Genomic DNA, 24685 nt, shown 5'->3' on the forward strand with positions numbered 1-24685 from the left:
CTACCGGACTGTTACCCACTGTTATGTTTGATTGTGTTTGTTCTTCCAAGCACATACCCACCATGTTTAGGCAGTAGCATGTTTTCTTTTTTAGGTCTCGCCTGTCGATGCGCATGCGCATCGAGCAAGCGAGACTATAGGGGCTCATCCAGACTTTATCTAACTTGCAAGGAATCGTGGCGATTCCTTGCAGTGCCCGTGACTTTTAAGCTCAATGCGCATGTGCATTGAGCTTAAAAGCGCGTGCACAGCCGCCCGCATTCCTCCGACACCTTTGAAGTGAAGCTTAGCTTCACTTCAAAGGCCCGGTTCTTCACACCCACATGCCGCTCTGCCCTGCTCCGCCCCCTCCCCTGAGTCATCCTGCCTGCCCCTTCCCGCCGTGTCGCATTTCTCCTCCCCCCTCCCCCCTCCCCTCTCTTCCCTCCGTCTTGTTAAATCCATTTCTCCATTCCACTAACATTCTTTCCAGACACTTCTCTTCACAACCGCCCAACTTCAACGCCCGTCTCCTCACTCTATTCTTTTTACAACCAGTTCACTCCCCGTTTCTCCACTACCTCTTTGCTGCTCTCCCTCTCACTTATGTTCGTTTCTCTTCTCTCTCCCTCCTCTTGTGGGTGACTACCTCCCTCACGGGTCCCCCTCTGACCCATTAACGGCTCTTTCCTCCCTGCACTGCCCCCTCACCGTCTCGCATCCTTTCACGGCCTCCCTTCACTATCATTATCCCTCCTGTTTAATGGCCCCGTCTGCACTGGCCTCTCGCTGCTGTCTCCAACTCTCAGTCCACTCCACTCCTTCCTTCCTTCATTCGTAGCGCTCACTTATTCACCCTTTACATCCGCAGCCTTGGCTCTCTCGCGTCCCGCCCTTATGTCTGCCTCCCCTTCCGCCTCTCCGCCCCCTGCCTTGGCTCTCTCCCCTTCCGCCCTCTCCAGGCTCACTCCACCCCTCCTTTATCTCTTCCCGCTCCCTTCCTTCCTTGGACGTCCTCCAGGAATGTTCAGGTTACTGCCTCAGCGTCTTTCACAGCAGCCTCCCCGTCCAGGGATGGCGAAAAGAGCCATGAAACCATCCAGTTTGAACACTGCCAGGGCCCTGTAATGCAGGACGTGCCCTGGCCTGAAGCATCAACTGCAGGAGTCTATTTGCCACCAGGGCCTCCTGCTCCAGCGCAGACTTTCATCCTTGCGAGGTCGAGGAAGAGATGACCTCTACATTCGGTAACCAGAAACACGTGCTTCATGTAGTGCGAGCAAAACGTCATGCGTCGAGCCCTTATTTTGTAAATGTGTTCCTGTTAATTAAGAATGCAGAGTTTCAGGTGCCTTCTGGTGATCAAGAATCTGTCATGCGCTGAACTTAAGACAAGTCTGCAAGAGAGAATCTGTAATCGGAAAACATCACAGAAAATTCAGGGGACTTTCAAATACACCCAAAGTGACTTCCCCACAGCGGCAATCTCCACAACAAGCATCGGTTTTTTTTTAGCCCAGTGCTCAACCTAACCACTGCTTGAACGCTTTTCTGACCCCCTTCTGATTTGCTTTAGCCCCAGCACTGACTAACCCTGGCCATACCCTAACGCCTGCCTACCTCTGCCATTCATTCTCTTGTTACTCCTCTGGTCACGGGACGCTTCTGTAGGCAAGAAGCAGTTCGCTGGCTAAAGGACAACACGCCTTCTCGTCAGTGCCTGCTACTTGAAAGACATGTACATATGTGCAATTGGTTAATCAGTAAATCTAAAGTCTACCTGGGAGATGCAGTATTGCTTCCATTGTTGGACTCATTTGAAGCTTCATGGTGGCAAGATTTATTATTTTTGAGCGCTAATGTAAGCCTGTTACCAGCTGAGTTCTGGGCTACATTCTTCTGAATGCACACCAAGGGACAGGCTGAGTCAGCTGGTCTCAGCCCCCCCCCCCCACCCCCCACACTGAAACCTCAGGCCCTTTCCCCACTCTCCCCAATTAGCCCCCCACAATGCCGAAAGCTTGTTTTTCGTGGGTGGCAAAAATGCAGCTCGTCCCCTGCTGCTTTGACTGTTGTCACACAGCTCTTCTCTCTTAGCACAGCGGCTCCTTAACTCAGTTCCTTGGCTGCTCCACCTTTACAGACACCCACCCTGCCTGCCATTGTACCTCTCTGCAAAGCACGAGCGCTGTCAAAGGCAGTAGGGTCTGGATTGTATGTATCGTTGACATTACAAATGCTATAGGTGTCACATTTGAAAAAGTATAAAGTATTGCCATTATAAATGACAAAGCTATTACTTTTGCAAGTTTCAAGACCCACACATTAAAAGAAATTTGTCAATTACAAAACCAATAGCTACAACTTTTCTATTGCGAGACCTATTGCATTTCCAATGCTTGTTCTACTTTTTAATGTATCTTACAATATCCTATCTGTCCCATTTAGAGTGTATTAAGGATTATGCAGTCTAAAAGATAAGGACAGGACATTTATCAAACTATGACGGTTGTCCCTCATCTGCCAAACTGCACATAAACTCAAGTTTGTTTCCAATAAGGGCTCCAAAATATGTTAAAATACCCAAAATACCTTTGGGAACCTCCTTGATTAAGGGGGTCTTTCGAAGTTCCTCCGTCCGATTACTGCCTTCGTTTGTATAGGTTGTACAAAAAGTAAACCGAAGCTTACCACTAGATGGCAGAGGCAGACAATGCATGTGCAGAACAAAGGATGATTGTTTCAAAACTAGTCAAGGACACAAAAGTGGATGCGAAGGATTTGCCAATTCTGGGGGCCGCATGACAGAGTCAGCTCTGTCCTGCATAGCCTTGCCCTGATAACCTTGAATAATGCTTAAACAGGTTGTTTGAAATAACATTTTCTTTAAAAAATAATTATGTGAGTTGGAATTGGATCATAAATTCAAAGCTGTTAGGAACAGGGGTGCCCCAAAAACTTTTGTCCCAGGCAAGGGCGCAACTAGGTCTTAAGCTCGGTGGGGGTGGGGGGGGGGCATTGGGGGGGGGGCGGGGCGGGGGGGGGGTCTGACATGGCATAAAAAGGGGCGTGGTTAACATTTTTAATGGGGGCGGGGCTAACATGGCAGACAATCAGGATCGGATAATGCTCAGGCCAAGCTAAGAAAAAGAAGTGGCAAATTCTGCATTCAAAACTGGACAATAATCAGTTTTATGAGAAGTAAATTGGAGAACAGAGGGTAATGTGAACCATTTATATAACAGACAAGGGATTTGTTCATCTTGCAATAAAGTGTCACTCAAATACATTATATTGTCTCACAACGATATTATGTAGACGGTTAAAATCACACCCTTTTTTCTAATGGAATGCCCATGAAACTGGGTCTAAAGAGCCCAGAACAACATGCTACTCTCTGAAAAACCTAGACTGTTCACAGATATAATTCACACAAAAAAGGGGACTCTGTCCATCCCCCAAAGACAAAGAAGGAATTTGAGATTTTGCAATGTGTACATTTGCAGTGTTGTTACAAACTACAGTATCAATAAACATTAATTTATTGGCAGTACAGACATTAAAGCATGGTGCTTTAATGTACAGGCATAATAATCATGCTGGAATTCAGAAGGTGCATGAGAAATAATAAAGCATTTACATTTTGATAATATCATGTTACATTTGCTGTTCTTCGCACTTACTACCCCATATGAGGTGTTGAAGCGATTTTTGGTGGGTAGCACACTACTCTGGAACCCAAACAGAATTAGTGGGGACTGATATAGGGAAATATGAAAATAATCTGAGTGGTGGAGATCTTAGTCTGTTATTTGTATTGAAAAGGAATAGTGGAGCAATAGAAGAAAGAAGGAAGGGTCTGGAATGTGTTTTTTTTGGGGGGGTAACAGCAGTAGGAAGGGGTTTGGGATGGAGGTGGAAGAGTCAGAGTGAAAGGTTTAGAAAGGCTTATTTGGGCGATCTGAATACTAAAAGAGGTATGAGATGATGGAAGGAGGGGTAGAGGATAGAAGAGTATGGGGTTTAGGATGAATGAAAGAGTGTAGGTAGAGAATATACTGATAGAGGTATGGGGTTAAAAATAGGGCAGTGCATTGGAGAGAGTAGTAGAGTGAGGTTTGAGATGAGTCGGGTGGAGGTAGGGAATATATTGCAAGAGATATATGGTGACATCTAGGGTAGTGCAAAGTAATAAACATAAAGATACTTAAGTACATGAAAGGTATCTAAATGCATAAGGAAGGAAATCTATGTAGAATAAAGTTGCATTTAATAAACTAAGACTTTCAAATGTTGTTGTACTTGTGTGTTTGTGTAAGGTGTTAGATCATTCTGTACCATTACAGACCACTATCCCGCCTGAAATAAAGGAAAAAGCTAAAAACCTGTATTTTCACACTATAGTTCCTTCCACCAAGCTGAATCTGTTATAAGTTTCATATCTATAGCACCAAGAGGCTCCTAGCGTACATGTTTAATAAATGGCCAAATAATACCAAAGAATGAAGAAAATAACAAAATGAGACCACACACAAGCCAATTTATCTAGTAAACAAAATATGAAATGAAACTAATAAAAAGTAATTATCACAGTCTAGACTCATGGCCTGGGAACAAGCCTGGTGTTATATATCAGCTTAACACATTGGGCCTGGCTTCAGATGGAGGAAATTCTTACAAAGAACCAGAAGCGGTCGGTGGTGGGAGTGCTGCCGGGTGGTGATGTGGGGTGGGGCAGGGTGAGGGGTAGAAAATTATGGAATACGGCCAAATACAGGTAAGTAAACATAAAAATAAATAAAATGAATTTCATTGCACGCACTGCATCGCCAAATGCGATGCAGTGCGCACAACAAAATTTGTTTTATTTATTTTCATGTTCTTAAAATGTGTATTATGATGATGTAACAATTGAATTACTGCACAGTGAATATTTAAGATTGGCAGGTATTATCAGTCTTTATTGAGATAGAGGGTGAATCGAAGAAAAACAAGAAAATAAACTAAAAATCCACAAATAAACTTACAAACCTGTCTACAATACACATACTCCCAATCCAAACCTAGGACATGGTAGACATATTCGGCCATCATCTGTTTTTACAGTACTGCAGACTTCTTTAGAAAGGCCGATCCTACCCCTTGACTGGATGTAGTAGAAGTGGGCCCCATATGCTTCAAACATCATCCCGGACAGGGACACCCCACCTGTGGCACCACTGGCCGGGGCCACTCTGCAGATAAGGGGGCGTGTTCTGCTTCACATCAGCATCACATCTCTTGCAAGGACATGCCAGGGCCACCACCGCCTCAAGGCCACATGCTGAGAATGCGGCTACGATCTGCTTCGCAACAGCATTACTTGGAAATACCACCCATCCATAGTACCTCTGCTTCGCAACAGCATCACTTGCAAGTACCACCCATCCATAGCACCTCTGCTTCGCAACAACATCACTTGTAAGTACCACCCATCCAGGGTACCTCTGCTTCGCAACAGCATCACTTGCACGTACCACCCATCCATAGCACCTCTGCTTCTCAACAGCATCACTTGCAAGTACCACCCATCCATAGTACCTCTGCTTCTCAACAGCATCACTTGCAAGTACCACCCATCCATAGTACCTCTGCTTCGCAACAGCATCTCTTGCAAGTACCACCCATCCATAGCGCCTCTGCTTCGCAACAACATCACTTGCAAGTACCACCCATCCATAGTACCTCTGCTTCGCAACAGCATCACTTGCAAGTACCACCCATCCATAGCACCTCTTCTTCTCAACAGCATCACTTGCAAGTACCACCCATCCATAGTACCTCTGCTTCTCAACAGCATCACTTGCAAGTACCACCCATCCATAGTACCTCTGCTTCGCAACAGCATCACTTGCAAGTACCACCCATCCATAGCACCTCTGCTTCGCAACAGCATCACTTGCAAGTACCACCCATCCATAGCACCTCTGCTTCTCAACAGCATCACTTGCAAGTACCACCCATCCATAGTACCTCTTGCAAAACTTCACAGCCATAATTCTCAACGCAGGATCTCTGCTCTCACTTCACCATGTTACCCTACAGCCCACCCAGGAGTGCAGAAACCAAATCAAAGCACCTACATCCATCGATGCAAACATTGTGGGGAACCAGGGCCTAACATTTTATTTCCAACCAAGTAACACCCTTCAGTGGCAAGATTTGTTAAAAATAATAAAATCGGATTGATCATAGAACGGACCAGTCAAGCATTAAATTAAAGAGTTGCTTTCCCCTCGGCTGCTAGCACCTTCCTATTAGAAGTTGGGCCACTGTTGACAGCATCTGGTGACAGCCCCACCCCAGGCACCAACTGTAGGTGCTTCCATTCTCCCTACCTCAATGTGCCGCTTTCATAGCCAGCACGAGCACTGAAACCAGTGCCAAAACCCACTAGGAGCTATATCCGTGCTTACGCACATTCACAGCTCCTCTCCACCCCAACAATCCCTTCCAACCAATGAAGGGGCCATAGGACGCAATGAGCAGCACTATCGTGCACCCCTATTCACTGTGTCCAGTCAGGAAACTGACAATGCTTGTAAACCTGGGATGTAATGGCGCACAGCGGCGGGTCGCATAAAGAATGACCGTACATTACCCACAGGACGCGAGTGTGGTGCTCTTCACAGAGCCCTCTAACATTTACCATTGCAATGTGTCTCCCCTCCTCACGTAGATCTGCGGTTTGAGCAACGCTCCAAGTACAGGCTGGATACAAGTAAGGACAGCTCCTAAGGAAAAAAAATCAGTTGAGGTGTTCCTCGAAAAGCTGTGTCCAAAATGCCCAGGGCAGGCGGGGCCTCACTTGAGAGAGTGTGAAGATGTGCACAGCAGGGGTAAAGGGTTGGCCAGTGCAGGTGACGCTTTTCCTTTGTAAAGGAATTCCTGCTGGCGTCATATCTCCCTGCTGTGCACATCTTCACACTCCATGATGTACAGCACATCAAACGTGCTTAAGTGAAATCTCCTGCTTCAGGCAAGGAAATCACCTCGGTGGCACCCCTCTGAAAGAAAACAAAAGGTAGGGGGCAGGGAGGGTTGCTGAAACCGTCAGAGGATAGCTGCCTCCGACTGGTTCTGGGCCTCTCTGAAGGGGTCATTAAAATCACAATCTCGGATTCTAAACCATCCGAGAATAAATGTGGAGCCTTAATGCAAATGAAAGTGGGAAAACGGTTTTCATACTTTCCTTATTTTACATTATTGTAAATCAGGAAAGTATGTTGTGCTGTCATCTGAACCTTGGCAGCCCGGGCTGGAGATTACGACGGGGGGGGGGGGGGGGGGGGCTGAAGCCCGCTCAGCCCAATGGGTGTTGCGCGCCTGGTCCCAGGGCCTCCAAAATCCTTGAGATGTCCTTGGGTGGGAGCTACACGTCATGATATGAACTGGAACCCTATAAAAAGTCGCGACGAGTCCGCGAAGAATAAGTTACCGACCTAGGTGAATTGATCGTATCTTCTGATTAGCTTCTTCGTGGCACCTGCATAACAAAGGAGTCTCTCCAAGTAGCCCTGCCAAGTATCACGCATAAGGGGTAAGGCTACCATATTTATTGAGGTGGTCCGCATTACTGCACTAAAATGCAGATTCACGCCTTTATAGCTCCTCACACCACCGGCACTGACATGCTGACACAAGCACTTCATGATGAGCAACCGTAAACTTCTCTGGCAGAGTGTGCGACTGCAGCACTAGTACTGCACAGTGTGCAGAAAATTACTTTTACATGTGCTGGCCGGGGGCTAAGATAGCTGCGCTGCCGGTGTTCGATAGTACACCGGCAACTTTATTGCAGCTGCAGCAAAACTCGCGCCCGGCCGCTGCGGCATGCCAGAATAGAATCTAAGCATGATTGCAGAAGCCTATTGTTGACAAGTGTTCCCGCTCCTACTATACGTTTATGCAATACGCTTTAGAATAAATTTTATAATATTTTATGAAGGCTATTTTGTAAAATGTGAGCGTTTCATCTTTGGGCTGGTTTTTGGGTTGATACTGCTCTGAGTTGGGTTGAATTTGGGCTTCTGCTTGGGCCGCTTTGGACATTGACAGTCTCAAACGCTGGGAGGATACGATCTTTGCGTACTGGCGGACATCTTGGGAAGGAGCCGGCACCTAAGCAAGTGACTTCTCAGAGCAAAAACAAATATAGGGTATATTGAAAAACCTGGTTAACAATTGTAAAGCTCGACTCATAGGAGTAAAAATGTGTTTGCTGGGTTGTATTATATTTTAAACTAAATATGTTTTTATAAATTACAGAAAATGTTACTTTTTTTAACATACTAAAATGTCTCTGAGGTATCAATTGTTCTCAGCAAAGGAAGATTTCTATTTAGTGTTCTGTTCGGTGTTCTAGTCTCCTCTTCCGCTGCAAGCCCAAGCTCTTTTTCAAGGTGGGAGGTGGCGCCGTGACGTCACCCAGAAGATACTGTTCGTGATGGAGCCGTCTGGAGATCTCAGTGCGCAGCCTGCTGATCCCGAGGCAATGGAGGGAGCTACCGGAGGGGTGAGTGAAACGGGATTAATGGTGAAAGATAGAGTGTGCTAGAGGCTGTGACTTAACGGCTGAGCCGGCCAACTTTTAAGATGGGGAACGAACCAGTTTACGGTCTGGCGGCAGGCCTAAATTGTTATTCTGTGCAAATCACGTAGTCTCCCTCTGCCTAAAATTAATGTGCTTGTCTGTTAAACGCTCTGATATCTTCGGGTTAAGTTCGAGCTATATAAAACTGCAATATATATATATATATATATATATATATATATATATATATATATATATATATATATATATTTTTTGGGTAGGAGTGGTTATGTGGTGCTGAGGGACAGTTCTCGAGTGAGGGTAATTGGGAAGTGCTTTTAAGTTAGAATGAAGACAGCTAGGTAGGGGCATGGGTGGGTTTGTGAGGAAATTGCTGCATTGCGTGTGGACATAGTTGAAAGCAGATGGGCATGGGGTAGCCATGAAGTACAAAGCTCTCAAGTTTCCCAGGTTCATGCGTGAGAAGTTGGTCCATTCCAGGTTTTATATTATATTTAGGTCGAGCATTCGAGACCTCTTGTATATACTTTAGTATATACTTATTATATACTTACATGTACTTTGTGGGCTCTGGAGATCAGCCCTAGGACTTGTCTGCTTCCGCTTAGGGACTTTTTTTTGTTCAGCTGCCTCCTTTTAACTGTCTTGATAGAAAACAACCCGCAGAGGTCAGTAAAATACCAGAATTGCTTCCTGCTGGCGGACTTTCTTTTTTTTTTTTTCTGGCAACTGCCTCTATTTAACTTTCTTGATAGAAAACGACCAACAGAGGTCAGTAAAATACCAGAATTATTTCTGCTGAGAGACTTTATTATTTTTATTTGTCTTGCAACTGACTCTACTTAACTTTCTTGATAGAAAACGACCAGTTGAGGTCAGTAAAATACCAGAATCACTTGAGCATTCTCTAGATTCAGTTCCATAGAAATTGTCTCCCACAAGCACCCGTAGCCAAAAATACTTTTTTCAAATCTTGTATTTTCAGTAATATGACCACCAAAGGCCCTGATTTTATATTAAAAAGAGAGCTTTGGACTATACCATTTCCCACTGAAAGGCAATATTTCTCTCCAAGTGTTCCTATACCTGGCATTTCACGCTGTTGGGTGCTTTTTTTCCCTCCATGTTTAAGAACAGTAGATATTTCATCACCCAGGCTAATGTGCTGCACAGCTAAATACATCTCAGGTCCCATAGGCGAGACAGATTGCATTGCAAATGCTTGTTTTGCCTTCTAGGACTTCTGCGTTCTAGGACTTCTCGTCCTGTTTGTCCCAGTTAGGACTACAAGACTCACAATGCCAATCATAAACCTGCACTGAACGGATGAGTTACTCATGCGCTGAGGAATCTTGAGAGCTTTGGAAGTATTGGGGGCAGTCACGAGGGAGTGGGCAATCATAGCTGCCAAGCTTTCCTATGTCCATGCATGATGTGCTGCTGCAGTCCAGTTTCTTCCTATTCATTTTGGGACTTGTGATTCTTTTTTTATGCCATTATTTAACATGACTGAAAGTCTCAAAATTCAAAGATTAAAACTGGTGTGGGTTAGCACATCACACATGCTCCTGTGGGGGCTGTGGGTAGGGACTGCCAGCGGGTGTAGGGCTGGCAGTTGGATGAGGGCGTAGGGATGGCAGCCTTGGGTGAGGGTTGTCGAGTTGACAACTGTGACCAGGTTAGAGAGGGCTTCCATCGGGTCTGCTGGTTAGAAATGGCAGGTGTGTTTTGGGTTGGGGTTGGAGGAGGCAGCTATGGTTTAAGCGAGATTGAAAAGAGGTAGAAGTAGTGCATATGATGTAAGATGGGTAGAGGTGGAAGCCTTGGGTTGTGGAGGTGGTAGGCATAGGATGAGGGGGTAGAGGTCACTGCTGTTGGTGAGAGGGTGAAAGTGGCAGACATTGGATGAGTCGGTAGAGGTGTTACACATAGAATGAAGTGGCAACCATGGGCTAAGATTGGTAGAAGTGGCAGCGTTGGAATGGGGGTGTGTGTGGCACCCGTAGGGCGAGGCAGTGGTATGTGTGGTATTGCGACTAGAAAAGGAACGTGGAATGTGTAGAGATAGAATGTAGAACCTGCTGGGTTCTTGGGGTGACGGTTGGGGGGGGGGAAGAGTTGTCAATGGCGTGAGATTGTGCTTAACGCTGATGCCACTTCTTACCCAGATTAATTGTATTGAATAAACATACATTCCAATTACTTACCTTGAGAAGACATCTTGCTTTTCTGATAATGGTGACGAGCATGGGATAGAGTGGTGCCAGGAGGTGAAAGTTTGGTACGGAGTTGGTGGTGAGACTTTAAGAATATCTAACTAATTTGTGCCCACCCATTTAAACATTGGTGAGCTTTCACTACTACTCTGGCTGCAAGAAGGATCTGCAAGCGGTAGCTGTGAGCAGTAAAATACCGGAACTGGTCTTCCTTTACCCATATTTTATAATCTTTTCCTGCTTCTTTTTGTGAGTTTTTAAGATTTTACGATTCAGCTAAATTTTTGTTAAACATTCATGCTACGGCAAATATCCAGTGACAACTAGTGTTTTTAACCTGTTCTTAATATATTTCTATATGTGAATTTTATATTCGTATTGTAGCCCACTGAACGTAGCTTTTTTTTTTTTACCTTGCACTAGGCACTTTTAATGTAACTCCTAGCCCCAGCACCTTGCGCTGCACTGCTCTAGTAGTGAAACTTCCTCCTGTATAAGTACGCCATATCTGCTACATTGTTTCTAGTCTTTTGCTTTGTGTTTCTTTCTGTGGGAGAGGCATGCCCTTGTCTCTTGTTCTCGATCTACCCTTCTGGTTGTATCCTGTGCCTTAGAAAGCTGTTAAGCCTTGAACAAGACACGGGTAAAAGGAATTCCAAGGGACAGCCACTGGGTATCAATAGGCCATCTAGTGTGGTTTGCTATGAGACGATGGATAGGATTAAGACCATCCTAGCAGAATGCCAAGACATAGTCGGTTCTGACCAACCAAGCCCTTCTTCCTTCAATGGTAGCCCCATTGGAGCTGCAAACACCTCTGGTTTAATGATTGCTACCTCACCTGAACCGCCCCCAGCGAAAAAATCAGTTAAGCAGATCCCACTGATATTAAAAAAAATCCCATTGATGTTAAAAACCACAACAAAAGGCGTAGCAAGGCCCCCACACCCCCACAGTACTTGGATGCTGGAACCCTTGTATTAAATACTGCTACCTCACCTGAACCACCCCCAGCGGCAAAATCAGTTCAGCAGATCCCACAGACATTCAAAAAGCATAATAAAAAGGCGTAGCAAAGCCCCAAATACTGACTTTCCTGGAGTGGGGGGCGAGTGTAACAGCCACTCAACCTGAAGTTGATTTAAAGAGAGTACACAGTATAACATTGACTGTTAACATTGAGTGCCAAAATAGATTTGATGCTCTCGAAGTAGAGGAACAAGGGGTGGGGAGGAGGGTGGTGTTGATCCTGCAGACTGTATAGAGGCGTGCAAAATTACGGTCAGCGTAATCCAGTCATTAAAAGATTTGATTGAATCTTTGCAAGATGAGGTATCCTCCCTCAAAATGAAGGTCACCACTTTGTTGGAAAGGACAGACGGTGGGCCTCGGTTAGCCCCAGAAACCAAGCCATTATCACATAGATTGTAACCCTCAGGACACTATAAGGCAAACCCAGAGAAATCCTCCGGGCACCACACAAGGTAGGGACATAGATAGAGTAGAGGTGGTTCTGGACGAAGGAAATACATATATGCTAGACCATGGGAGGGCCCCAGTCAGGGGGACTGTATGGGATGGTGTCTATGTGAGACCTAGGACATGGGAAAACTCTGCGGAGATCTACCCTTATTGACACCTATTGCTGAAACCTGTACTAGATTGCTTTTTCCAACAAATGAGCTACCGCCAACAGGGTTGCCCACACCACATACGGGTGGTTTTAGAGGGTACAGTTATTCCTTATATGAGGTGCAGACACCTGCAAATAGACGAAGATCCTAAAGTCCCCCAGTGACGCCACACACTAGTCCCTCCCCAATAGTAATCTTTCAAACTTGTGTTGTAGTTACAGAGCCTGAGGTGAACAGTGAGATCTCTCCCTTTGTGGGAAACGGGGCTGTGATTGTTCCATCTCTGCCACAAGAAAAGAGCTGGGTAGACCCTCAGGAGGGATAGCAGTATGGGTGAAAATTGGCCTAGAATCTAAAGGTAAACTCCTGTACGTGGACTCTCCTTATATACTTGCTCTAGAGCCGTGGTACTCCTAGTACGGCCCGCAGGCTGCCAGCAGCCCGGCACGCCTTCCTTGGCACTCCGCGGACCTTGCAGGTAATGTACCCATGGTCTCCCAAAGAAAGACTGAAGAGAGAGTGGAGAGAGAGGCGAGAGAGAGTGGAGAGAGTAGAGCGAGAGAGTAGAGCGAGAGAGTGGAGAGAGAGAGAGAGCGGAGAGAGAGAGCGGAGAGCGGAGAGAGAGAGAGCGAAAGTGGAGAGAGAGAGCAGAGAGAGAAGTGGAGAGAGAGAGAGCAGAGAGAGACAGTGGAGAGAGAGAGCGCGCGGAGAGATACAGTGTAGAGAGAGACAGTGGAGAGAGACGACGGTGGAGAGAGAGTGGAAAGAGACTGACAGAGAGAGAGACTGACAGAGAGACTGACAGAGAGAGAGAGACTGACAGAGAGAAAGACTGACAGAGAGAGAGAGACTGACAGACAGAGACTGACAGACAGAGACTGACAGAGAGAGACTGACAGAGAGAGACTGACAGAGAGAGACTGACAGAGAGAGACTGACAGAGAGAGACTGACAGAGAGAGACTGACAGAGAGAGACTGACAGAGAGAGACTGACAGAGAGAGAGTGACTGAGAGAGAGTGACTGAGAGAGAGTGACTGAGAGAGAGTGACTGAGAGAGAGTGACTGAGAGAGAGTGACTGAGAGAGAGAGTGACTGAGAGAGAGAGTGACTGAGAGAGAGAGTGACTGAGAGAGAGAGTGTCTGAGAGAGAGAGAGAGAGTCTGAGAGAGAGAGAGAGAGTCTGAGAGAGAGAGAGAGAGTCTGAGAGAGAGAGAGAGAGTCTGAGAGAGAGAGAGAGAGTCTGAGAGAGAGAGAGAGAGTCTGAGAGAGAGAGAGAGTCTGAGAGAGAGAGAGTCTGTCCGAGAGAGGCTGTCCGAGAGTGACTGAGAGAGACTGAGTGACTGAGAGAGACTGAGTGACTGAGAGAGACTGAGTGACTGAGAGAGACTGAGTGACTGAGAGAGACTGAGAAGCTGTCCGAGAGAGGCTGTCCGAGAGAGGCTGTCCGAGAGAGGACTGACTGAGAGTGACTGAGAGTGACTGAGAGGCTGTCCGAGAGAGGCTGTCCGAGAGAGGCTGTCCGAGAGAGGCTGTCCGAGAGAGGCTGTCCGAGAGAAGCTGTCCGAGAGAGGCTGTCCGAGAGAGGCTGTCCGAGAGAGGACTGACTGAGAGTGACTGAGAGTGACTGAGAGAGAGAGAGGCTGTCCGAGAGAGGCTGTCCGAGAGAGGACTGACTGAGACTGACTGAGAGAGACTGAGTGACAGAGAGGGACTGAGTGACAGAGAGGGACTGAGTGACAGAGAGGGACTGAGTGACAGAGAGGGACTGAGTGACAGAGAGGGACTGAGTGACAGAGAGGGACTGAGTGACAGAGAGGGACTGAGTGACAGAGAGAGACTGAGTGACAGAGAGAGACTGAGTGACAGAGAGAGACTGAGTGACAGAGAGAGACTGAGTGACTGAGAGAGAGAGGCTGTCCGAGAGAGGCTGTCCGAGAGAGGCTGTCCGAGAGAGGCTGTCCGAGAGAGGCTGTCCGAGAGAGGCTGTCCGAGAGAGGACTGACTGAGACTGACTGACTGAGACTGACTGACTGAGACTGACTGACTGAGACTGACTGACTGAGACTGACTGACTGAGACTGACTGACTGAGACTGACTGACTGACTGACTGACTGAGACTGACTGAGACTGACTGAGACTGACTGAGACTGACTGACTGACTGAGAGAGACTGACTGAGACTGACTGAGAGAGACTGACTGACTGACTGAGAGAGACTGACTGACTGACTGAGAGAGACTGACTGACTGACTGAGAGAGACTGACTGACTGACTGAGAGAGACTGACTGACTGAGAGAGACTGACTGAGAGAGATTGAGTGACTGAGAGAGATTGAGTGACTGAGAGACTGAGAGAGACTGAGAGAGACTGAGAGAGACTGAGAGAGACTGAGAGAGACTGAGAGACTCAGAGAGAGACTGACTGAGTGACTCAGAGAGAGACTGACTGAGTGACTCAGAGAGAGACTGACTGACTCAGAGAGAGACTGACTGACTGACTCAGAGAGACTGACTGACTGAGAGAGACTGACTGACTGAGAGAGACTGACTGAGAGAGACTGACTGACTGAGAGAGACTGACTGAGAGAGACTGACTGAGAGAGACTGACTGAGAGAGACTGACTGACTGAGAGAGACTGACTGAGAGAGACTGACTGAGAGAGACTGACTGACTGAGAGAGACTGACTGAGAGAGACTGACTGACTGAGAGAGACTGACTGACTGAGAGACTGACTGACTGACTGAGAGAGACTGACTGACTGAGAGAGACTGACTGACTGAGAGAGAGTGACTGACTGAGAGAGACTGGGTGACTGAGAGACTGAGAGAGACTGAGAGAGACTGAGAGAGAGTGACTCAGAGAGAGACTGACTGAGTGACTCAGAGAGAGACTGACTGAGTGACTCAGAGAGAGACTGACTGAGTGACTCAGAGAGAGACTGACTGACTGACTCAGAGAGTCTGACTGACTGACTCAGAGAGACTGACTGACTGACTGACTCAGAGAGAGAGGCTGGCACAGAGAGGGAGGCTGACACAGAGAGAGAGGCTGACACAGAGAGAGAGGCTGACACAGAGAGAGAGGCTGACACAGAGAGAGAGGCTGACACAGAGAGAGAGGCTGACACAGAGAGAGAGGCTGACACAGAGAGAGAGGCTGACACAGAGAGAGAGGCTGACACAGAGAGAGAGGCTGACACAGAGAGAGAGGCTGACACAGAGAGAGAGGCTGACACAGAGAGAGAGGCTGACACAGAGAGAGAGGCTGACACAGAGAGAGAGGCTGACACAGAGAGAGAGGCTGACTGAGAGAGAGGCTGACTGACTTACTGCCAGTGAGAGAGAGACTGACTGACAGGGAGAGAGACTGACTGACAGGGAGAGAGAGAGACTGACTGACAGGGAGAGAGACTAACTGACAGGGAGAGAGACTAACTGAATGACAGAGAGAGAGAGAGGGAGACTGACTGAGACAGAGAGAGAGGGGCTGTGATGGAATTGGGGTCAAAGAGTGTTTGAAGATATGCAATGCCTCTTAGATTGCTATTGTCTGCTAATAAAAATGTATGATCAAAATATGCTCTTTGTAGTTACATCTGCTTTTGAAATACAGCATTGTCTAATGTTTTGAAACGTTTTTGATTTTGTTTTACTTTAGCCCCGCCCCCTTACTGACCCCACCGCTACTGGTGTTGCACTCAGCCACAAACCACTTTGTAATTTTGTCCCCCGACAAAGTTTGTGAGTACACATGCTCTAGAGCAGAGGTCGTCAAACTTTTTTGCTCTAAGCCCCCCCCAATTAAAACATTTTGATGCCAGGGCCCGCCTCCAAACCTTTATGACAAGGATTGGGGGAGGGGTGGGGTTGAGCACAGGGGGCGGGGCTTATTAGATCATTTCTGGGAGATGTTTTCTATGCCATATATTCCACAATAAATGTAAGACTTACAAAATAGCAAATTCATTAGGCAAAAACATGAATTAACCAAGAAAAGCTCTGCTACCCATAATTTGGTGTCTGTGATCCTATCACACGCCTCAGATCAATGCAACTGCACCTGCTATAGTAATGTAACCATGGCCATGAGCAGCAAGAAATATACTCCAATTACATTACCCAAGGTGAGATTTTATAAGACTTAGAACAATTAAGTGATTCACCAAGAATCACAGGATTTTGAGCAAAAGCTGGGGCTTGAACCTAGTTCCCCTCTTCCAAATTGAGCATTTCTCATAATAAGGCCACATTTCCTCCCCAAGAAAAACATGAGCTCCCATGTGTTGCCCCCCTTTTTGCAGCAAAGGTGCCTCTGGTCCTAATGCTAGCAAGGTAAATTAGCTCACATACCCTTTTTATTTTTAAAAAGACATAACTGTAATATAGTGAGCCCCTTAGACCAGTGGACCCCGGTGCTGCTGCACCTACTTCACCAGTGATCAGTACTGCCTCTCCAAGTGGGATGTCTCCTCTGCCCTTCGTTAAAAACATTCTTCTCATTTTGTCCCCTCCAAGTCACTGTCTTCTCTCTGATTCCCCCAGAAAGGTGTCTCCTCTGCTACACATTTCCCACCCGTAGATCATTACTCAGAGGCCCAAAGCAACTCTGCCAAAGCAAGTCGCCACTGGGCCCTACTGTAATAATAATCTAATAGTACGAATAGTAAACAGACATGAGGTTTAGCTGGCCCTTTATACCACTGGGACCTGGTGCCACAGCACCAGCTGTACTAATCGTATCTACAAATCTGATTATATAAAAATGTGTCATATTGTGTGTTTGTGTGTGTATATATATATATATATATCTCATCGTCCAAAATGACAGATTAGAAATACTGTGCACATCGTGCAATTACGGACATGATACTCGTTATCCTGACAGTTATGGTATCAAAAAATACCTGCATTATACATCAGGACATAAAAAATGCATTAGCTTGATCATAATGAGAACACCGAATTCCCCATATAACTATTAGATCACACGATCTCAACATAAACACAGAGTAAGCAGCGTACTGGTGCTCCTATTAGTTATATGGCCATTGAGCACAAAGCACTATATGATAGACACGTTGTTCATATGTGGAGATATATTGACGACATCTTCGTCATTTGGAAGTGAACACCAGACCAGGCTTTAAGTTTTGTGGATGCCATCAATATTAACAATCTGAATTTGCAGTTCACGGCTCACAAGGATCAGGTTTCAGTAAACTTTTTAGACATCACAGTATATGTTGAAGATGGAGCTTTAGAGACACGGCCATACAGAAAGCTGACGGCCGGTAATACACTACTGCACACCACTAGCTTCCACCCCATCATACTATTTCCAACTTACCCTATCAATCAATCAATCAACCCTATGGGGAGTTTTTAAGAATTCAGAGCCTGCAGCACTAGTGAGTCGTTGGCAACTGCACAAGATGCAGCTAGGACTAAGTTTATGCAAAGCAAACAAGCTTGATATGGCCCTCAAAAAAGCTAATGACAAAGATAGACAGTCATTATTGCAAACCAGTCCTGCCACACCGGTGAATGCCACCTTGCCCCCAGACAACATAGGAGACAGAGAAAGCCACGGCCAGCGTAATAATGTTACCTGCAGATTTATTTCCACATATAGCAGGCAAGCAAATACGATTAGGGGCATCATAAATGCGCAGTGGCCTATTGTACTCACTGATGCTACTCTCACACAGATACTGCCTATTAAACCTAACTTTACGTATAGGAAAGCACGTTCAATGCGCAGTGACTTACTGAAGACTAGCACTGAATTGGACAAAAAAAGTGGGTGGTTATCCCCAAGAAATGGTTTTTTTAAGTGCAGCACATGCCGTGTGTGCAAATTTGGGGTCAACATGAAATCTTACACCACCGCATTTTCTGATGTTCCTGTTAATCTGAAGGGTCATTACACGTGCCGCACTGATTACGCTGTCTATATTTTGCAGTGTATCTGTGGACTCAGCTACGTAGGCAGCACTAAGCTGCAGGCGTATGTGCGTATCCTGCAGCATTTACGTGCTACCGTGAATTCAGACCCCTCGTATCCAGTGGCCCGACACATAAAATTAGAGCATGGGAACAACCTTAATGTGCTCCAATATTACGTCATAGACAGTGTCCCAGCAAATAAACGAGGGGGGAATCGCGAGAAACAAATTAGGCAGCTAGAGACCAAGTATATAGTAGAATTGGATACCAAGGCACCTAAAGGATTAAACATCTGTGAAGATTTACATCATTATCTGTAATATCCATACAGCGACTATTATATCAGGTTCTACATCTCCCCTTTACCCAATATGAATTATGTGAGTTATTTGATTTATAGCCACAACACATAAGGGGATGTGGGATTAGTTTAATTTAGGCACTACACGTATACTGAAAATGTAGCTATTGACATGTGGTTGAACTGTTCATTTGAGTTAGAGTTTAAGTATGTAAGTCTCTTGAGTTAGTAACTCTTGTAGGTTCATTATCATTTTTTCTTTATGTATATACACTCTGTACACTAAGACTGTATTATCGGAGGCTAATGATAATCCAGTATGCTGCATTCTCTCAATGGTTGCTATTTAACTTTATTCACTGTACTTATTTATGCACTTTTATAGCAATTGTTTTGGCACAGGTGTATAGTCGAACAGAAAGTGTCAAGGTAATATTTTAGCATAACACGTATGCACTGTTGAAGCTCCCTAAATTCGGATATATAGCATTAACAATATTGATACACTTCATCAGCATTAGGTTTGAGACAAAGATGTTCCAGTAACAGCGATGTTCATGATCACAATTGTATTATCTTTGCATCAGGTTCTTTTGCAGTTATTGCATTTTGCCCCTACTATCTAATAAACTGGAGGACTTTTTTCTGCATTTGTGCAGTTATTTTGTTTTGTCCAAAATGCTTTATAGCAGAACTTTGTCGCATTTGTGCAGCTATACTTAAATCCCCCGTTTTTGAATTTCTAAGTGCAAGCAATTAAGAACTGTCAATATGTTCTTTTTTTAAAAATGTCAGGTTGAACCAAAATGCAACAAATAATATGGGTTGTCTGAAGCTACGATAAACTTCCCTGTAAACAGCTGATAATGACGATCCAATATTGTTCTTTACAATTACAAAGTACGTTTAGTTTTGTAATGAATTGTGGATCACCATATATATCTTTTATGTTGTATTTGTATTTGTACATTACATACATTTGTCCATGTAGAGAAAAGTATGCGGATTGAATGCAATTGGAGCGAGAATTGTAGTTAGCATTGTGAGTCTTTTCCAGTATTTCTTTAGAGTATTTTTTCACTTTCTATTGTGTTAGTAGTCACTATACCACATGGTCACTGCATTGCCTTATATAAACGTCACAACCATGCGACATTATGTGAACAAGGCCACCCCGTTGGCCGAAACGCGTCATTTGTCTAATTGTTGCACGCTGTATATGGCCAAATAAATAAGTTACTGCGGCTGGCAGTAGCAGAAAAAAAGTAAGGAGTCCGTCTCGTTTTGCAGTGTCAGGATGCACCTTTAGTGGTAATTGGATATATATATATGTATGTATATATATATATATGTATGTATATATATATATATATATATATATATATATATATATATATATATATATATATATATATATATATATATATATATATATATATATATATAATCATAGTCCAAAATGACAGATTAGAAATACTGTGCACATCTTGCAATTACTCTGACATGATACTCGTTATCCTGACAGTTAAGGTATCAAAAATACCTGCATTATACATCAGGACATGGAAAATGCATTAGCTTGATCATAATGAGAACACCAAATTCACCATGTAACTATTAGATCACACGATCTCGACATAAACAAAGAGTAAGCAGCGTACTGGTGCTCCTATTAGTTATATGGCCATTGAGTATCCCCATGCAGGGCGCAGAGTCACAAGCGCTTTAAATATTGGTAATATGCGAATTTAGTAGTTCACCAAGAGGATTGCTTTGGCCATGGAATTTGGTGCTGTTTCATTGTGGCCTCAAAGAGACTGTGAACTCGTTGTTAATTTCTCCCACTCTGCGAGGAGCATAGTGCAACAAAAACACTGGGACTCTTCCAGCTGTAGGCAGAGTGGAGATACAGGTGCTCTACGAAGGGGTGAAAAAACAAGGAAGCTTCATTAACAAGCAAATGGTCTTTTAAAGACCTGTGAAGTACTGGGGTTGGGCTGTGTGTGTGCCCGGGAAGTTGTCTCACACGACGGGGAAGGGGGACCTGAAGCCCTTTGAGCACACATACCAGTATTGTGCATGCAGGGTTGCGCTCTCTTCAAGCAGTCGTCACGATCGGCCCACACACTTAACATAGAGCACGTTGTCAGCAAGGCAGCATTGTTTAGGAGCTGCCTTGCAAGGGGGGTTCTTTAGCGGCTGGCGGCAATGTCACACACAGAGGGATGGTGCCTCTGAGTGGCACTCTACTCCTGTTGACGTTGTGCCTCCCCTGCCTTCGGGCCGCACTAAAGGACACACACACTGCCACTACATTTATAAAGGGGGGCACTCTGTTGTTGTAACTTCAAACCAGGTTCTCCCCAGCAAAGCTCTAGACACACTGTGTGACAAATAGAAAATAGTTGAAGACGCATTCGCGCCCCCCTGGGACTGCAGCCACGGACCCCAAGGGGGGCGCACCCCACAGTTTGAATACCACTGCTCTAGAGCTTACTTTTTATAATGGATCAAACATTAGGATGTTTAACGTCTATAACAGAGTGCAGAGGGCCCAGGAGGAAACAAACACATTGTGCATCCTAGATCTTGCCCTGTCAAATTATACAGATAACATCCCTGTACTATTGGCGGGTGATTTTAAATATACTTTTGAACCACTTGCCCCGATTCTCCCAGATTTGACTGATGAATGGGACAGAGAATGGCAAATTCCTCAGTTAGATCTTCCCCTAGTAAGGTGGACCAAGAGAGGAGCCCAGATGATGGCACTCACAATGCAGCATGACTTGAGAGCCACGAATGGAAGGACAACCTCTGACCCAAATGGGGATCCCACCTTCAATAGCCTAGGCCTCGAAAGCAGGATAGATTACTGCCTAGTATCTCGAAATCACTGGCACTCAGTTACAGATATGGCAGTGTTCAACAGGGTTGATAGTGACCACAATGCCCTAGCTCTTGCCTGTACGAAGCAGGGCACTGTTGGGCCTGCTAAAATGGGCTGCCCAGATTTAGGTACTCTACCAATTACTAATAACCAGAGGGCAATTGGATGGGGCTGGGTAGAGGCTGACCCGGGGGTACTAGGTGCAGTCAAGAGGAAGGTTCGCTTGCTACTTGAGGAATGTACTAGCTCTACCACTCAGAATGTTGTGGAGATATTAGGCTCCAGTCATGAGCTTTCATACAAAGAGATTAGGGAATTGCTAGGCCACCCGGGAAATCCTCAAAAGAAGGAAAACAACAACACACACCAGAGATCAGTTCAGCAGGGTGTATGGTACAATACGGATTGTAGGCTCAGCAAGGAGACGCTCATAAGGGCAGTAAAGCAAAAATCACGTATTGAGATAGTGACCTGCAGAGCGAAGTACAAGCGGGCAATTGAATCTGCGAAGGAGTGGGAGGGCTTCCTCTGGTCTGCTTTACGGAAATCACTGTCAGTCAAAGATTCAAAGAGCTTTTGGAGTAAAGCAGCATATTGGCTTAAGGGGAACGGGAGAGCCTAGAATTCACAGTACAGCCAGAGGAGTGGGAAGCATACGTTGGCTCTCTTTATGAGACAAGGATGCTACAGTTGAGGAAGAACTCCAGGGGCCAGGTGAAGGGCTCAGTAATGAGGGTGAAAGCCTGTCTTTTTCTATAGAAGAAACGCAAGTAGCAATTTGCTCTTGCGTTTCGACCCATGCCCCTGAACCAAAGAGAATCCCCAATTATCTCTATTAGGAGGATGTAGCACTTTGGGGATCCTATATAAATGTACTAACTAAATCAGTCCCTCCCTCGTGGAAAAATGCTGAGGTCGTCCCAATTTATAAGAAGCATTTGCAATGCAATAGGTCTCACATTTGCGAGAGTTTGAGCTATTGGCATTATAAACGACAGTGCCTTTTATTTGTCATTTTGAAAACCTGCAAGCGGCGCGTAAACATGCACTTTGGGCTGATAGTCGTTGCTTACAAGAAGCAGGGCTGGCAGTAACTGCTTCTCTTTTACTGCCAGCCTTGCTTCTCGCAAGCAAGGACTATAAGTACAAAGTGCGTGTTTACACACCACTTGCAGGTTTTCAAAACACATAACTAAAAGGCATTGTCGTTCACAATCCCAAAAGCTAAATCTCTCACAAATGTGAGACCTATTGTATTTGTACTTGCTTGTCATCTTTTACCAGATGGAGAGACCTGTACAAATTCTAGGCCAAGTAGGTGTGGAAAGTCGGACATGGGGACAGGAATAACAAACACTAATACATGGTACACTAAAGAAGGTAAACAGAAAAACATACATACATGGCATCACATGCACCACAACTGGGTGGCACAACCTTTGCACAAGGAAAGTAGCAGAAAAGGGGGAAAGGAGAACATTTATACTTGGTAAGGGAATCCTGAGCAATTATACTGGAACAAAGATACCTGAGTGTCGAGAGACATGACCACCATAAAAGCAGACTCAAACACTGTGAAATGTAAAACTAGGGATAGGGAACAAATATACTGGGATACCAGAAACAAGTTATTTGGGATGGCAAAAACACTCACTGCACTGCTAAAGAGGTTAGTGTGTTATACAATTGATTTAAAAACTTTTTAGGTCTCGCCTACTCCATTCCGCAGGAATGAGTATGCGAGTCTAATGCAGGTAAACCACTACTTAAACCCAAGGCTCTCAAAAGGCTCCCAAAAAGCGGATTTCGAGAAGTGCACGTCCTCGTGCACGAGCTTGCCCGAGCCTTCTGCCTATCCGCCTCCCTCCCACCTCCCCCCTAATTGCTTTAACTTTCACGGCCTCGAGGCCGTGAGCTACTTAAAAGAGATCCGCTCCGCAGCTAATCTGACATCAGCATCTCTCCCCCTCCCACCTCCCACGGCCGTCCTTTCTGCCCGCCTCGCACACCACATACGAGCTTGCCCCACCACATAATGTGCACCGTGGTTATTTTTTGACAGTGTGCGATGCTTTGCACAATATTCCAGTGCATGTTTCTGTTTGTTTTAGCTTGCCAAAGCGCACGTTTTCTTCATCTGCCTACCTAGTAATGCTTCTCTTCCTCCCTGCCTTGTCTCGCCCGTGTGGCTCTCCCCTTGCCCGAGCCTTCTGCCAATCAGCCTCCCTTCCACCTCCCCCCTAATTGCTTTAACTTTCACGGCCTCGAGGCCGTGAGCTACTTGAAAGAGATCCGCTCCGCAGCTAATCTGACATCAGCATCTCTCCCCCTCCCACCTCCCACGGCCGTCCTTTCTGCCCGCCTCGCACACCACATACGAGCTTGCCCCACCACATAATGTGCACCGTGGTTATTTTTTGACAGTGTGCGATGCTTTGCACAATATTCCAGTGCATGTTTCTGTTTGTTTTAGCTCGCCAAAGCGCACGTTTTCTTCATCTGCCTACCTAGTAATGCTTCTCTTCCTCCCTGCCTTGTCTCGCCCGTGTGGCTCTCCCCTGCGCCCTTCCATCATGCGCTCTCCCTAGTGTGCTCCCCCAACCCACGCTGCTTTCATGTCTGCGTCCTTCTCAAGCTCCACCTTGCTATTGCATATTTGCTCTCCCTGCACCATCTATATTGTTCTCTAGCTTCTGGTACCCATTTACTTCTGCCCTCCAATGTTGCTTCAGCCACTCTCAGGCTCACCTCCTGCTCCCATTCTCACAATGCGCGTGCACTCCCCCCACCCCTCCCATTTGTTCTCTATTCTTGCATTTGGTCACGGCCGCCAGGCCGTGACACCACATCAAAGGGCTTCTCCCAGTGTGCGCTCTGCGGATTCTCCTCCCCTAACTATTCATGGCCGGCCGTGCTTTGCGGCTTCTCCTCCCAAAATTATTCATGGCCGGCCGTACTTTCAGTTTCCCGGCCACCCCCCACTTCCCATGCATGTCTTGTTTGACGAAATGTTACTCAATGACCTTGCTTTAAACAAGAATGCCCTTAAGACTTTCTAAACGGGCTTATTCTGCCACCCTTATTCTGCTGCTAAGTGCTGTTAGTTTAACTCACACAAACTCA

General features: G+C 45.8%; 1 protein-coding gene across 1 annotated transcript in view; it reads left to right on the top strand.

The window, feature by feature from the left end:
• The first annotated feature begins 8383 nt into the window (after positions 1 to 8383).
• LOC144752864 (histone acetyltransferase p300-like) overlaps positions 8384 to 24685 on the top strand; it is a 381934-nt gene continuing 365632 nt past the window's right edge. Inside the window, exon 1 of the mRNA XM_078640701.1 lies at positions 8384 to 8533. Within this exon, the coding sequence (XP_078496827.1) occupies positions 8465 to 8533 (69 nt within the window). The 5' untranslated portion in view covers positions 8384 to 8464. The remainder of the gene's footprint in view (positions 8534 to 24685) is intronic.

This window comes from Lissotriton helveticus, chromosome 1_1, assembly GCF_964261635.1.
Source record: "Lissotriton helveticus chromosome 1_1, aLisHel1.1, whole genome shotgun sequence".
NCBI lineage: Eukaryota > Metazoa > Chordata > Amphibia > Caudata > Salamandridae > Lissotriton > Lissotriton helveticus.